The 17,371-nt window shown below is 52.4% G+C and overlaps 1 protein-coding gene across 2 annotated transcripts in view; it reads right to left on the minus strand.

Annotated features, from left to right (window-relative positions):
- SCN3B (sodium voltage-gated channel beta subunit 3) overlaps nucleotides 1-17,371 on the minus strand; it is a 273,681-nt gene that overhangs the window by 27,362 nt on the left and 228,948 nt on the right. For both annotated transcript variants that reach the window (XM_069614103.1, XM_069614102.1), the window contains exons 4-5: nucleotides 15,404-15,629; nucleotides 12,466-12,604 (exon numbers count right to left, since the gene is read on the minus strand). In XM_069614103.1, coding sequence (XP_069470204.1) covers nucleotides 12,466-12,604; nucleotides 15,404-15,629 — 365 coding nt within the window. The remainder of the gene's footprint in view (nucleotides 1-12,465; nucleotides 12,605-15,403; nucleotides 15,630-17,371) is intronic.

The raw sequence follows: 17,371 nt of genomic DNA on the forward strand, positions 1-17,371 counted from the left end.
CTGCCCACCATTCACAATCCAAACCACTGCCCACTTCATTCACACTCCACCCACAGCCCACCCACCATTCACACTCCAGCCTGCCACCACCATTCACAATCCATCCCACTGCCCACCATTCACACTCCGGTTCACTGCCCACATAATTCACACTCCAGCCTACTGCTCACGCAATTCACACTCCAGCCCACTGCTACCATTCGCACTCCAGCCCACTGCCACCATTCATAATTCAGTCCTCTGCTCTCATACCCACACTCCAGTTCACTGCCCACATCATTCACACTCCAGCCCACTGCCCACATCATTCACACTCCAGCCCACTGCACACCATTCACAATCCAGTCCCCTGCCCACATAATTCACATTCCAATCCACTGCCCATATACTTCACACTCCAGCCCACTGCCCACAATTCACAATCCAACCCACTGCCCACCATTCACACTCGAATCCACTGCCCACTTCATTCACACTCCACCCACAGCCCACCATTCACACTCCAGCCCACTGCCACCATTCACAATTCAGTCCACTGCCCACATCATTCACACTCCAGCCCACTGCCGCCATTCACAATTCACTCCACTGCCCACATCATTCACACTCCAGCCCACTGCGCACCATTCACAATCCAGCCCCCTGCCCACATAATTCACATTCCAATCCACTGCCCATATACTTCACACTCCAGCACAATGCCCACCATTCACAATCCAACCCACTGCCCACCATTCACACACGAATCCACTGCCCACTTCATTCACACTCCACCCACAGCCCACCATTCGCACTCCAGTCCACTGCCACCATTCCCAATTCAGCCCACGGTCCACATCATTCACACTCCAGCACACTGCTCACATCATTCACACTCCTCCCACTTCCCAGCATTCACACTCCAGCCCACTGCCCACCAATCACACTCTAGCCCACTACCGCCACTCACAATCCAGCCCACTGCCCACCATTCACACTCTAGTCCACTGCCCACAGCATTCACACTCCAGCACACGGCCCACATCATTCACACTCCAGCCACTTCCCAGCATTCACACTCCAGCCCACTGCCCACATCATTCACACTCCAGTCCACTGCCCACTTCCATTCACACTCCACCCACTGCCACCATTCACAATCAAGGCCGCTGCCCACCAGTCACACTCCAGACCACGGCCCACGATTCATAATCCAACCCATTGCCCAGCACCCATACTCAAATCCACTACCCACTTCATTCACACTCCACCCACAGCCCACCATTCACACTCCAGCCCACTGCCCACATCATTCACACTTCAGCCACTTCCCAGCAATCACACTCCAGCCCACCATTCACACTTCAGACCACTGCCACCATTCTCAATCAAGCCCAATGCCCACCATTCAAACTCTAGTCCACTGTCCACATCATTCACACTCCAGCCCACTGCGCACCATTCACAATCCATTCCCCTGCCCACATAATTCACATTCCAATCCACTGCCCATATACTTCACACTCCAGCCCACTGCCCACAATTCACAATCCAACCCACTGCCCACCATTCACACTCGAATCCACTGCCCACTTCATTCACACTCCACCCACAGCCCACCATTCACACTCCAGCTCACTGCCGCCATTCACAATTCAGTCCACTGCCCATATCATTCACAATCCAGCCCCCTGCACACATAATTCACATTCCAATCCACTGCTCATATACTTCACACTCCAGCACACTGCCCACCATTCACAATCCAACCCACTGCCCAGCATTCACACTCGAATCCACTGCCCACATCATTCACACTCCACCCACTTCCCAGCATTCACACTCCAGCCCACTGCCCACCAATCACACCCCAGCCCACTACCGCCACTCACAATCCAGCCCACTGCCCACCATGCACAATCCAACCCACTGCCCACCATTCACAATCCAACCCACTGCCCACTTCCTTCACACTCCTCCCACAGCCCACCATTCACACTCTAGCCCACTGCCCACATCATTCACACTTCAGCCACTTCCCAGCAATCACACTCCAGCCCACCATTCACACTTCAGACCACTGCCACCATTCTCAATCAAGCCCAATGCCCACCATTCAAACTCTAGTCCACTGCTCACATCATTCACACTCCATCCCACTGCCCACATAATTCACACTCCAGCCCACTGGTCAGCATTCACAATCCAACCCACTGCCCATCACCAACACTCGAATCCCCTGCCCACTTCATTCACACTCCACCCACAGACTGCCATTCACACTCCAGCCCACTTTCACCATTCACAATCCAGGCCATTGCCCACCATTCACACTCCAGCCCACTGTCACCATTCACAATCCAGCCCACTGCCCACCATTCACACTCAAGTCCACTGCCCTCATCATTCACACTCCAGCACACTGCCCACCATTCACAATCCAACCCACTGCCCACTATTCACAATCCATCCCACTGCCCACCGTTGACACTCCAGTCTGCTGCCACCATTCACAATCAAGCCCACTGGCCATCATTCACACTCCAGTTCACTGCCCACATAATTCACACTCCAGCCCACTGCCCACACAATTCACTCCAGCCCACTGCCAACCATTCACACTCCACCCACAGCCCACCATTCACACTCCAGCCCACTATTACCATTCACAATCCAGGCCATGGCCCACCATTCATACTCCAGCCCACTGCCCACCATTCACACTTTAGTCCACTGCCCACATCATTCACACTCCAGCACACTGCCCACCATTCACAATCCAACCCACTGCCCACCATTCACACTCCACCCACAGCCCACCATTCACAATCCAGCCCACTGCCCATCATTCACACTCCAGTTCACTGCCCACATAATTCACACTACAGCCCACTGCCCACACAATTCACACTCCAGCCCACTGCCCACCATTCACAATCCAGTCCACTGTCCACTTCATTCATACTCCACCCACAGCCCAGCATTCAAACTCTAGTCCACTGCTCACATCATTCACACTCCATCCCACTGCCCACATAATTAACACTCCAGCCCACTGGTCAGCATTCACAATCCAACCCATTGCCCATCACCAACACTCGAATCCCCTGCCCACTTCATTCACACTCCACCCACAGCCTGCCATTCACACTCCAGCCCACTTCCACCATTCACAATCCAGGCCATTGCCCACCATTCACACTCCAGCCCACTGTCACCATTCACAATCCAGCCCACTGCCCACCATTCACACTCAAGTCCACTGCCCTCATCATTCACACTCCAGCACACTGCCCACCATTCACAATCCAACCCACTGCCCACTATTCACAATCCATCCCACTGCCCACCGTTGACACTCCAGTCTGCTGCCACCATTCACAATCAAGCCCACTGGCCATCATTCACACTCCAGTTCACTGCCCACATAATTCACACTCCAGCCCACTGCCCACACAATTCACTCCAGCCCACTGCCAACCATTCACACTCCACCCACAGCCCACCATTCACACTCCAGCCCACTTCTACCATTCACAATCCAGGCCATGGCCCACCATTCATACTCCAGCCCACTGCCCACCATTCACACTTTAGTCCACTGCCCACATCATTCACACTCCAGCACACTGCCCACCATTCACAATCCAACCCACTGCCCACCATTCACACTCCACCCACAGCCCACCATTCACAATCCAGCCCACTGCCCATCATTCACACTCCAGTTCACTGCCCACATAATTCACACTACAGCCCACTGCCCACACAATTCACACTCCAGCCCACTGCCCACCATTCACAATCCAGTCCACTGTCCACTTCATTCATACTCCACCCACAGCCCAGCATTCATACTCCAGGCCATTGCCCACCATTCACACTCCAGCCCACTGTCACCATTCACAATCCAGCCCACTGCCCACCATTCACACTCTAGTCCACTGCCCACATCATTCACACTCCATCCCACTGCCCACATAATTCACACTCCAGCACACTGCCCACCATTTACAATCCAACCCACAGCCCACTATTCACAATCCAACCCACTGCCCACTTCATTCACACACCACCCAAAGCCCACCATTCACACTCCAGCCTGCTGCCACCCCAGCCTGCTGCCACCATTCACAATCCATCCCACTGCCCACCGTTGACACTCCAGTCCGCTGCCACCATTCACAATCCAGCCCACTGCCCATCATTCACACTCCAGTTCACTGCCCACATAATTCACACTCCAGCCCACTGCCCACACAATTCACACTCCAGCCCACTGCCCACACAATTCACACTCCAGCCCACTGCCCACCATTCACAATCCAACCCACTGCCCACTTCATTCACACTCCACCCACAGCCCACCATTCACACTCCAGCCTGTTGCCACCATTCACAATCCATCCCACTGCCCACCATTCACACTCCAGTTCACTGCCCACATAATTCACACTACAGCCCCCTGCCCACACAATTCACACTCCAGCCCACTGCCCACCATTCTCAATCCAGTCCACTGTACACTTCATTCATACTCCACCCACAGACCACCATTCATACTCCAGCCCACTGCTACCATTCACAATCCAGCCCACTGCCCACCATTCACAATCAAACCCACTGCACACATCATTCACACTCGAGCACACTGCCCACATCATTCACACTCCAGCCCATTCACACTCCAGCTCACTGTGCAGCATTCACAATCCAGCCCCCTGCACACATAATTCACATTCCAATCCACTGCCCATATACTTCACACTCCAGCCCACTGCCCACCATTCACAATCCAACCCACTGCCCACCATTCACACTCGAATCCACTGCCCACTTCATTCACACTCCACCCACAGCCCACCATTCACACTCCAGCCCGCTGCCACCATTCACAATCCATCCCACTGCCCACCGTTGACACTCCAGTCCGCTGCCACCATTCACAATCCAGCCCACTGCGATCATTCATACTCCAGTTCACTGCCCACATAATTCACACACCAGCCCAATGCCCACACAATTCACTCTCCAGCCCACTGCCCACCATTCACAATCCAACCCACTGCCCACCATTCACAATCCAACCCACTGCCCACTTCATTCACACTCCACCCACAGCCCACCCACCATTCACACTCCAGCCTGCTGCCACCATTCACAATCGATCCCACTGCCCACCATTCACACTCCGGTTCACTGCCCACATAATTCACACTCCAGCCCACTGCCTACACAATTCACTCTCCAGCCCACTGCCCACCATTCACAATCCAACCCACTGCCCACCATTCACAATCCAACCCACTGCCCACTTCATTCACACTCCACCCTCAGCCCACCCACCATTCACACTCCAGCCTGCTGCCACCATTCACAATCCATCCCACTGCCCACCATTCACACTCCGGTTCACTGACCACATAATTCACACTCCAGCCCACTGCCCACACAATTCACACTCCAGCCCACTGCTACCATTCAAACTCCAGCCCACTGGCACCATTCACAATTCAGTCCTCTGCTCTCATACGCACACTCCAGTTCACTGCCCACATCATTCACACTCCAGCCCACTGCCCACATAATTCACATTCCAATTCACTGTCCATATACTTCACACTCCAGCACACTGCCCACCATTCACAATCCAACCCACTGCCCACCATTCACACTCGAATCCACTGCCCACTTCATTCACACTCCACCCACAGCCCACCATTCACACTCCAGCCCACTGCCCACATCATTCACACTTCAGCCACTTCCCAGCAATCACACTCCAGCCCACCATTCACACTTCAGACCACTGCCACCATTCTCAATCAAGCCCAATGCCCACCATTCAAACTCTAGTCCACTGTCCACATCATTCACACTCCAGCCCACTGCCCACATAATTCACATTCCAATCCACTGCCCATATACTTCACACTCCAGCCCACTGCCCACAATTCACAATCCAACCCACTTCCCACCATTCACACTCGAATCCACTGCCCACTTCATTCACACTTCACCCACAGCCCACCATTCACACTCCAGCCCACTGTCCACACAATTCACAGTCCAGCCCACTGCCCACCATTCACAATCCAACCCACTGCCCACCATTCACAATCCAACCCACTGCCCACTTCATTCACACTCCACCCACAGCCCACCATTCACACTCCAGCCTGCTGCCACCATTCACAATCCATCCCACTGCCCACCATTCACACTCCAGTTCACTGCCCACATAATTCACACTACAGCCCACTGCCCACACAATTCACACTCCAGCCCACTGCCCACCATTCACAATCCAGTCCACTGTCCGCTTCATTCATACTCCACCCACAGCCCACCATTCATACTCCAGCCCACTGCTACCATTCACAATCCAGCCCACTGCCCACCATTCACAGTCAAACCCACTGCACACATCATTCACACTCGAGTACACTGCCCACATCATTCACACTCCAGCCCATTCACACTCCAGCCCACTGTGCAGCATTCACAATCCATCCCCCTGCACACATAATTCACATTCCAATCCACTGCCCATATACTTCACACTCCAGCCCACTGCCCACCATTCACAATCCAACCCACTGCCCACCATTCACACTCGAATCCACTGCCCACTTCATTCACACTCCACCCACAGCCCACCATTCACACTCCAGCCCGCTGCCACCATTCACAATCGAGCCCACTGCCCATCATTCACACTCCAGTTCACTGCCCATATAATTCACACACCAGCCCAATGCCCACACAATTCACTCTCCAGCCCACTGCCCACCATTCACAATCCAACCCACTGCCCACCATTCACAATCCAACCCACTGCCCACCATTCACAATCCAACCCACTGCCCACCATTCACACTCGAATCCACTGCCCACTTCATTCACACTCCACCCACAGCCCACCATTCACACTCCAGCCCGCTGCCACCATTCACAATCCATCCCACTGCCCACCGTTGACACTCCAGTCCGCTGCCACCATTCACAATCCATCCCACTGCCCACCATTCACACTCTGGTTCACTGCCCACATAATTCACACTCCAGCCCACTGCCCACACAATTCACTCTCCAGCCCACTGCCCACCATTCACAATCCAACCCACTGCCCACCATTCACAATCCAACCCACTGCCCACTTCATTCACACTCCACCCAAAGCCCACCCACCATTCACACTCCAGCCTGCTGCCACCATTCACAATCCATCCCACTGCCCACCATTCACTGGTTCACTGTCCACATAATTCACACTCCAGCCACTGCCCACACAATTCACACTCCAGCCCACTGCTACCATTCACACTCCAGCCCGCTGCCACCATTCACAATTCAGTCCTCTGCTCTCATACGCACACTCCAGTTCACTGCCCACATCATTCACACTCCAGCCCCCTGCCCACATAATTCACATTCCAATCCACTGCCCATATACTTCACACTCCAGCACACTGCCCACCATTCACAATCCAACCCACTGCCCACCTTTCACACTCGAATCCACTGCCCACTTCATTCACACTCCACCCACAGCCCACCATTCACACTCCAGCCCACTGCCACCATTCAAAATTCAGTCCACTGCCCACATCATTCACACTCCAGCCACATCCCAGCAATCACACTCCAGCCCATCATTCACACTTCAGACCACTGCCACCATTCTCAATCAAGCCCACTGCCCACCATTCACACTCCAGCTCACTGCCACCATTCACAATCCAGCCATCTGCTCTCATACCCACACTCCAGTTCACTGCCCACATCATTCACACTGCAGCCCACTGCCCACATCATTCACACTCCAGCCCACTGGTCAGCATTCACAATCCAACCCACTGCCCACCATTCACAATACAACCCTCTGCCCAGTTCATTCACACTCCACCCACAGCCCACCATTCACACTCCAGCCTGCTGCCACCATTCGCAATCAATCCCACTGCCCACCGTTGACACTCTGTCCGCTGCCACCATTCACAATCCAGCCCACTGCCCATCATTCACACTCCAGTTCATTGCCCACATAATTCACAGTCTAGCCCAGTGCCCACACAATTCACACTCCAGCCCACTGCCCACCATTCGCAATCCAACCCACTGCCCACCATTCACAATCCAACCCACTGCCCAACAGTCACACTCAAATCCACTGCCCACTTCATTCACACTCGACCCTCAGCCCACCATTCACACTCCAGCCCACTGCCACCATTCAAAATTCATAATTCAGTCCTCTGCTCCCATACCCACACTCCAGTTCACTGCCCACATCATTCACACTCCAGCCCACTGCCCACATCATTCACACTCCAGCCCACTGCACACCATTCACAATCCAGCCCCCTGCCCACATAATTCACATTCCAATCCACTGCCCATATATTTCACATTCCAGCCCACTGCCCACCATTCACAATCCAACCCACTGCCCACCATTCACAGTCAAACCCACTGCACACATCATTCACACTCGAGTACACTGCCCACATCATTCACACTCCAGCCCATTCACACTCCAGCCCACTGTGCAGCATTCACAATCCATCCCCCTGCACACATAATTCACATTCCAATCCACTGCCCATATACTTCACACTCCAGCCCACTGCCCACCATTCACAATCCAACCCACTGCCCACCATTCACACTCGAATCCACTGCCCACTTCATTCACACTCCACCCACAGCCCACCATTCACACTCCAGCCCGCTGCCACCATTCACAATCGAGCCCACTGCCCATCATTCACACTCCAGTTCACTGCCCATATAATTCACACACCAGCCCAATGCCCACACAATTCACTCTCCAGCCCACTGCCCACCATTCACAATCCAACCCACTGCCCACCATTCACAATCCAACCCACTGCCCACCATTCACAATCCAACCCACTGCCCACCATTCACACTCGAATCCACTGCCCACTTCATTCACACTCCACCCACAGCCCACCATTCACACTCCAGCCCGCTGCCACCATTCACAATCCATCCCACTGCCCACCGTTGACACTCCAGTCCGCTGCCACCATTCACAATCCATCCCACTGCCCACCATTCACACTCTGGTTCACTGCCCACATAATTCACACTCCAGCCCACTGCCCACACAATTCACTCTCCAGCCCACTGCCCACCATTCACAATCCAACCCACTGCCCACCATTCACAATCCAACCCACTGCCCACTTCATTCACACTCCACCCAAAGCCCACCCACCATTCACACTCCAGCCTGCTGCCACCATTCACAATCCATCCCACTGCCCACCATTCACTGGTTCACTGTCCACATAATTCACACTCCAGCCACTGCCCACACAATTCACACTCCAGCCCACTGCTACCATTCACACTCCAGCCCACTGCCACCATTCACAATTCAGTCCTCTGCTCTCATACGCACACTCCAGTTCACTGCCCACATCATTCACACTCCAGCCCCCTGCCCACATAATTCACATTCCAATCCACTGCCCATATACTTCACACTCCAGCACACTGCCCACCATTCACAATCCAACCCACTGCCCACCTTTCACACTCGAATCCACTGCCCACTTCATTCACACTCCACCCACAGCCCACCATTCACACTCCAGCCCACTGCCACCATTCAAAATTCAGTCCACTGCCCACATCATTCACACTCCAGCCACATCCCAGCAATCACACCCCAGCCCATCATTCACACTTCAGACCACTGCCACCATTCTCAATCAAGCCCACTGCCCACCATTCACACTCCAGCTCACTGCCACCATTCACAATCCAGCCATCTGCTCTCATACCCACACTCCAGTTCACTGCCCACATCATTCACACTGCAGCCCACTGCCCACATCATTCACACTCCAGCCCACTGGTCAGCATTCACAATCCAACCCACTGCCCACCATTCACAATACAACCCTCTGCCCAGTTCATTCACACTCCACCCACAGCCCACCATTCACACTCCAGCCTGCTGCCACCATTCGCAATCAATCCCACTGCCCACCGTTGACACTCTGTCCGCTGCCACCATTCACAATCCAGCCCACTGCCCATCATTCACACTCCAGTTCATTGCCCACATAATTCACAGTCTAGCCCAGTGCCCACACAATTCACACTCCAGCCCACTGCCCACCATTCGCAATCCAACCCACTGCCCACCATTCACAATCCAACCCACTGCCCAACAGTCACACTCAAATCCACTGCCCACTTCATTCACACTCCACCCTCAGCCCACCATTCACACTCCAGCCCACTGCCACCATTCAAAATTCATAATTCAGTCCTCTGCTCCCATACCCACACTCCAGTTCACTGCCCACATCATTCACACTCCAGCCCACTGCCCACATCATTCACACTCCAGCCCACTGCACACCATTCACAATCCAGCCCCCTGCCCACATAATTCACATTCCAATCCACTGCCCATATATTTCACACTCCAGCCCACTGCCCACCATTCACAATCCAACCCACTGCCCACCATCCACACTCAAATCCACTGCCCACTTCATTCACACTCCACCCACAGCCCACCATTCACACTCCAGCCCACTGTCACCATTCACAATTCAGTCCATGGCCTACATCATTCACACTCCAGCCCACTGCCCACATCATTCATACTGCAGTCCACTGCCCACATCATTCACACTCCAGTCCACTGCCCACATCATTCACGCTCCAGGCCACTGCCCACCATTCACAAGCCAGCCTCCTGCCCACATAATTCACATTCCACTCCACTGCCCATATACTTCACACTCCCGCCCACTGCACACCATTCACAATCCAACCCACTGCCCACCATTCACACTCGAATCCACTGCCCACTTCATTCACACTCCACCCACAGCCCACCATTCACACTCCAGCCCACTGCCCACATCATTCACACTCCAGCCCACTGCACACCATTCACAATCCAACCCACTGCCCACCATTCACACTCGAATCCACTGCCCACTTCATTCACACTCCACCCACAGCCCACCATTCACACTCCAGCCCACTGCCCACATCATTCACACTCCAGCCCACTGCACACCATTCACAATCCAGCCCCCTGCCCACATAATTCACATTCCACTCCACTGCCCATATACTTCACACTCCCGCCCACTGCACACCATTCACAATCCAACCCACTGCCCACCATTCACACTCGAATCCACTGCCCACTTCATTCACACTCCACCCACAGCCCACCATTCACACTCCAGCCCACTGTCACCATTCACAATTCAGTCCACTGCCTACATCATTCACACTCCACCCAAAGCCCACCCACCATTCACACTCCAGCCCATTGCCCACACTAGTCACACTCCAACCCACTGCCCACCATTCACAGTCACACCACCTCCCAGACCCATTCAGACTCTACCCCACTGCCGCCTGCATCTTTCACATTGAGCTCCATTGCCAAAACCATTCATAGGCTCACATTCCAGGATGTCTGACTCGGAGTTCCATCCTCCCCAAAGTCAACACATCGAACGCAGCTGATTTGGATAATCTGAGATAACTATTATTATATAGACATGACATAATTAGTATACCATCATGCTTAGCCACTGTATGGATGGATAAGAGGTTATGGTGGGGCTATTGTTTGTTAAGGAAGAATGGACGTATCAGCGGTCGACTCACTGACAGCAGATACATCGTGGTCAAGGGGAGTTGGACGGTGTCCTAATGGTCAGACTTGTGGTCTGGCTCAGAGCAGAGGAACTGCAGAGAACAGTGAGACTGCTGCTATGTATTATGTAAAGAGTGGGTTTGCTACCATAACCTGCGCACACAAACAGAATTGTTAAAGCTCATTGAGCATTATTTAATGCAAATCAAAACAGCCGACACGTGTTTCGAGCCACAACGCTCTTCTTCCAAGGCTTGTGGGAGCGTGAATCGAAAAACGAAATACTATAAACTTACGTGATTAGAGAATTCAAAAGTACAAGGTGCATTCACCGGCTCCACTATATAGTTGCAATTACAATTAGACTCAGCGTTTCCGCACGTATTAGTAGTATTTATAGTATTTGTTTTTCGATTCAAGCTCCCATAAGCCTTGGAAGAAGAGCGTTGTGGCTCGAAACACGTGTCGGCTGTTTTGATTTGCATTAAATAATGCTCAATGAGCTTTAACAGTTCTGTTTGTGTGCGCAGGTTATGGTAGCAAACCCACTCTTAACAATTCCCTTGACGTAGCCACCTTGGCAGGGTGACTACAACCTGCTCCCATTTGAAGCCCCATAACACACCTTATTTTCGTCAGGGCATCTAACCTCAACTGTCCACCACTGCCAACATGTCTAAATATGTATTATGTCTGAAGGCTAGCACAGGGTCACACTGAAGGTTGGTGAAGGACAGGCAGGCGGTGGAGATGCGGGATCCGGGCATGGGAGCAGAGGGCAGATGATAAGGGAAGAAAGTCTTGGTTCTACTCACGGGCTCTCTTGAGAAACCTCCTCGTTCTTGGAGACCTTCCGGTAGCAGTATACCATCTCTACCAGCAGCCAGAACGTGAGGAAGACCAGGAGGATGTACATCATGATCTCGGAGACAACAGCGGTAAAGTCCTCGCCAGCTGCACCAAGCAAAGACATCATCTGTGCACGAGCTCCATTGCATTGCAGCAAAGCCATGGCATCTGTCAAGCTTGTGGGATGTTACAGCCACATCCAGAGGCACGATGCAGCAGCCGGTGTGTGGGACCTCCTGGGCATGCATGTCCCAGGCACATCCAGAGGCACGATCCACCACCCGGTGTGTAGGACCTCCTGGGCATGCATGTCCCAGGCACATCCAGAGGCACGATGCACCACCCGGTGTGTGGGACCTCCTGGGCATGCATGTCCCAGGCACATCCAGAGGCACGATCCACCACCCGGTGTGTAGGACCTCCTGGGCATGCATGTCCCAGGCACATCCAGAGGCACGATGCACCACCCGGTGTGTGGGACCTCCTGGGCATGCATGTCCCAGGCACATCCAGAGTCACGATGCACCACCCGTGTGTGGGACCTCCTGGGCATGCAACTGACACAGAGGTGTCACAGGCAGGGTCGCATGTACTGCTGAGCCCTTAAAACTTCTTCCTGCCCTGCGTGATCCTGACACAGGAAACTATTACCCCCACAAGGCACAGTAGCTTTAGATATCTGTGAGGCTGACCTATGACTCTCGATGTGCAGTCTGAAGCCCTTTACCTGAGTGATGATGGAATCTGATCCACTCTCTTTCTGCCAGGAGCACAGAACTCCAACTTCTCTTTTACTTTCAAGAACACTGAGTTCTGACTCCTCTTTGACCTTGGGTACAATGAGCTCTGACCCCATCTCTCCCTACGAGGGACATTGAGCTTTGAACACCTTTCTTCCTAGGAGGGACTCTGCTTATACCCAAGGTGCCTGAGCTCCAGCACCACCCCTCCCTGGAGGGAGATAAAGCTTGCACTCTGCATATACCCACGGTGACTGAGCTCCAGTCCCACCCCTCCCTGCAGGGAGACTAAGCTCACACTCTGCATATACCCACGGTGACTGAGCTCCAGTCCCACCACTCTCTGCAGGGAGACTAAGCTTGCACTCTGCATATACCCACGGTGACTGAGCTCCAGTCCCACCCCTCCCTGCAGGGAGACTAAGCTCACACTCTGCATATACCCACAGTGACTGAGCTCCAGTCCCACCCCTCCCTGCAGGGAGACTAAGCTTGCCCTTTGTATATACCCATGGTGACTGAGCTCCAGCCCCACCCATCCCTGCATGGAGACTAAGCTCGAACTCTGCATTTATCCACGGTGACTGTGCTCCAGGCCCAACCCTCCCCACAGGGAGAATTAGCTTGCACTCTGAATATACCCATGGTGACTGAGCTCCAGCCCGACCCCTCTCCTCAGAGAGACTAAGTTCGCCCTGTGCTTATACCCAAGGTGACTGAGCTCCAGTTCCACCCCTCCGTGGATGGAGACTAAGCTCGCACCCTGCTTATACCCAAGGTGACTGATCTCCAGCCCCACACCTCCCTGTGGGAGACTTAGCTTGCACTCTGTATATACCCAAGGTGACTGAGCTCCAGCCCCAGACCTCCCCGCAGGGAGACTAAGCTCGCACTTTGCATATACCCATGGTGACTGAGCTCCAGCCCCACCCCTCCCAGCAGGGAGACCAAGCTTGCACTCTGCATATACAATGGTGACTGAGCTTCAGCCCCACCCCTCCCCTCAGGGAGACTAAGCTTGCACTCTGCTTAGACCCAAGGTGACTGAGCTCCAGTCCCACCCCACCCTGCAGAGAGACTAAGATTGCACTCTGCATATACCCACGGTGACTGAGCTCCAGCCCCACACCTCCCCAAAGGGAGACTAACCTTGCACTCTGCTTAGACCCAAGATGACCGAGCTCCAGCCCCACCCCTCACTGCAGGAAGACTAAGCTGACACCCTGCTTATACCCATGGTGACTGAGCTCCAGCCCCACACTGCCCCCCAAGGAGACTAACCTCACACTCTGCTTATACCCATGGTGATTGGGCTCCATCCACACTCCTCCCTGCAGAGAGACTTAGCTTGCACTCTGAATATACCCATGGCGACTAAGCTCTAGCCCCACCCCTCTCTGCAGGGAGACTTACCTTGCATTCTGTATATAGTCATGTCGACTGAGCTCTAGCCCCATCCCTCCCCGCAGGGAGACCAATCTTGCACTCTGCATATACCAATGGTGACTGAGCTCCAGTCCCACCCCTCCCCGCAGGGAGGCTAAGCTTGTACTCTCCATGTACTCCTGGTGACTGCGCTCCAGTTCCACCCCTCCTCACAGAGAGACTAAGCTCGCACTCTGCATATACACAGGGTGACTGAGATCCAGCCCCACTGCTTCCCACAGGGAGACTAAGCTTGCAATCTGCATATACTCACAGTGATTAAGCTCCAGCGCCACCCCTCCCCTCAGGGAGCCTAAGCTCGCACTCTGCATATACCCAGGGTGACTGAGCTCCAGCCCCACCCCTCCATGCAGGTAGACGTAGCTTGAACTCTACATATACCCATGGTGACTGAGCTCCTGACTCACCACTCCCCAGAGGTAGACTGAACTCACACTCTGCTGCATATACGCATGATGACTGAGCTCCAGCCTCACCACTCCCCAGAGGTAGACTGAACTCACACTTTGCTGCATATACCCATGGTGACTGAGCTTCAGCCTCACAACTTCCCGCAGGGAGACTGAACTCACACTCTGCTGCACATGCTCTTAGCGACTGAGCTCTAGCCCCAACCTTCCCTGCAGGGAGACTTAGCTTGTACTCTGGATATACCAAGGGGACTGAGATCAAGCCCCACCCCTCCACAAAGGCAGACCAATCAGCACTTTACTCTTACCCTCCTCTGTCACGACCAGGTGGATGACCCTTGAACTCCGCACAGAAGGCCGGTGGATTTCAAACTTGAGTTCCCGGGTGATGTTGCAGGTGAAGGTTCCAGAATCATTCAAGGTCACGTTGTGAATGGTGATAGAGACATCCTGCATGTCTTTGCTGCCGTCCCATTGGAGGCGCCCATGGAAGGGACTCACGCGCTCCAGTGGCCCCTTGCTGTACTCATAAATCTGAGTTGGGAGAAACAGAAAAAGGTGAGTCCTGTGAACTCCACCAAAAGGCCAAACAACTGCTGTGAGTCGCCATTTCATAAATATGTCCAATGTACAACACACTTCACCCTTTAAGTTCACCAAGGTGGGTTTCGTTGCACACAATAGTGGTCATTCCAATTAGATATCCTCCGAAATGAGAGGTAGAGGAGAGGGTCAGGATTAAATTGAGTGCAGGTTGCCTCTCAGACACCCTCGGTCACGTTCTGTCTTTACAGCATGTAAGGAGTTAACTCAAACCCTTACATGGACCACTGATTTTTATTTATTTATTTTATTTATCACATTTGTTGTACGTCCAAACCCAGGGGTATCACAGCGTAGTTTTACAGGTACACTTGGTATATATTGTAACATATACAGAATATTTATAATGGTTGCGTCTAGTTACATAAACAACTAACTTCGTTCCATAATACATTGGCTTAAATGGTGTAGTCTTGTTATTTAGATAGAACGCTTTGATACTTAGTGGAAACTCATCATGATGGTGCAGACTCAACTCGTCGACAGACGTGCAATCTAGTGGTTGTGTAGCAATTGGGTTACAATCTTACAATCAATGACATTACCTACAGTACTTATATACACTGCAGAGAGGAGGTGAGTATTTGTTAAATTGGCAAGTTTTAAGGCGTTTCTTGAATTTGTTGATGGAAGGGTCATTGATAATATTAACTGGGAGTGTGTTCCAAATTCTAGGGGCTGCTACGGGGAAGCTGGAGCTGCCTGTTCTTGCTTTCTTGAAGCGAGGGATGAGTAGGAGTGTGTTTGCATTAGATCTAAGAGTTCTGGTTGTGGTTTTAAGGCATAGGCTTTTATTGAGATAGCTGGGGGCGTTACCTGAGACACATTTATGTGTGAGGGTAAGAGTGTTGTGGAGTATCCTGGCTTGAATAGGTAGCCAGTGTACCTCTCTCCTGTGTTGAGATATGTGATCCCTTTTTTATGCCTAGCGCTGCTCTTAGCGCTTTATTCTGAAGTTGCATTTTGTTTATATATTTTTTTTTAGGTTCCTAGTAATAGTATGTTACAATAGTCCATCTTAGCTAAAATGAGGCCTCTAGCGAGGGTAATGCAGTTAAGTTGTGTTAGGAAGGGTCAGCTCAAAGCAATGAGTTGGGCGGTATAGGCTGTGGATGAAGCAAGTGCACTAATGTGTTTGCACACAGTAAGATTAGAGTCCAGATTGACCCCTAGGGTTTTTATTTGGTTGGAGATAGTGATTGGGGTGCTGTCAATGACTATAGCTGTGTATTGTGGGTGAAATTCGGGTAATTAGACGGGTGAACCTACTGTAAGGATCTATGTTTTTTCTCTGTTTAAACAGCGACTGTTCGCCGCCATCCAATTCTGGATGATGGAGTATATTTTATTCACACAAATAGTATCCTGTTCAAAGTTGCCTGATATTGGGATAAGTATTTGTGTGTCGTTAGAGAAATTGGTATATATTACTCCCATTTCATCTAGCACTGCAAAGAGTAACTTGGTGTACACGTCATAGAGTGTTGGGGAGAGGCAGGATCCTTGAGGAACTCCTAGCTGGACTGAGATGGAGTCTGCTACTTCTCCTATCGCTACTCTGGATGTGCAGTCTGAGAGGAATGATTTAATCCAGGCGGTGGCTTCCTTGGAGAAGTGGAAATTGTTGACTAAGGTAAGGCATAGTTTATTAAGATCTACTGAATCGAATGCCG

This window comes from Ambystoma mexicanum, chromosome 9 (assembly GCF_040938575.1).
Source record: "Ambystoma mexicanum isolate Mex_15411 chromosome 9, UKY_AmexF1_1, whole genome shotgun sequence".
NCBI lineage: Eukaryota > Metazoa > Chordata > Amphibia > Caudata > Ambystomatidae > Ambystoma > Ambystoma mexicanum.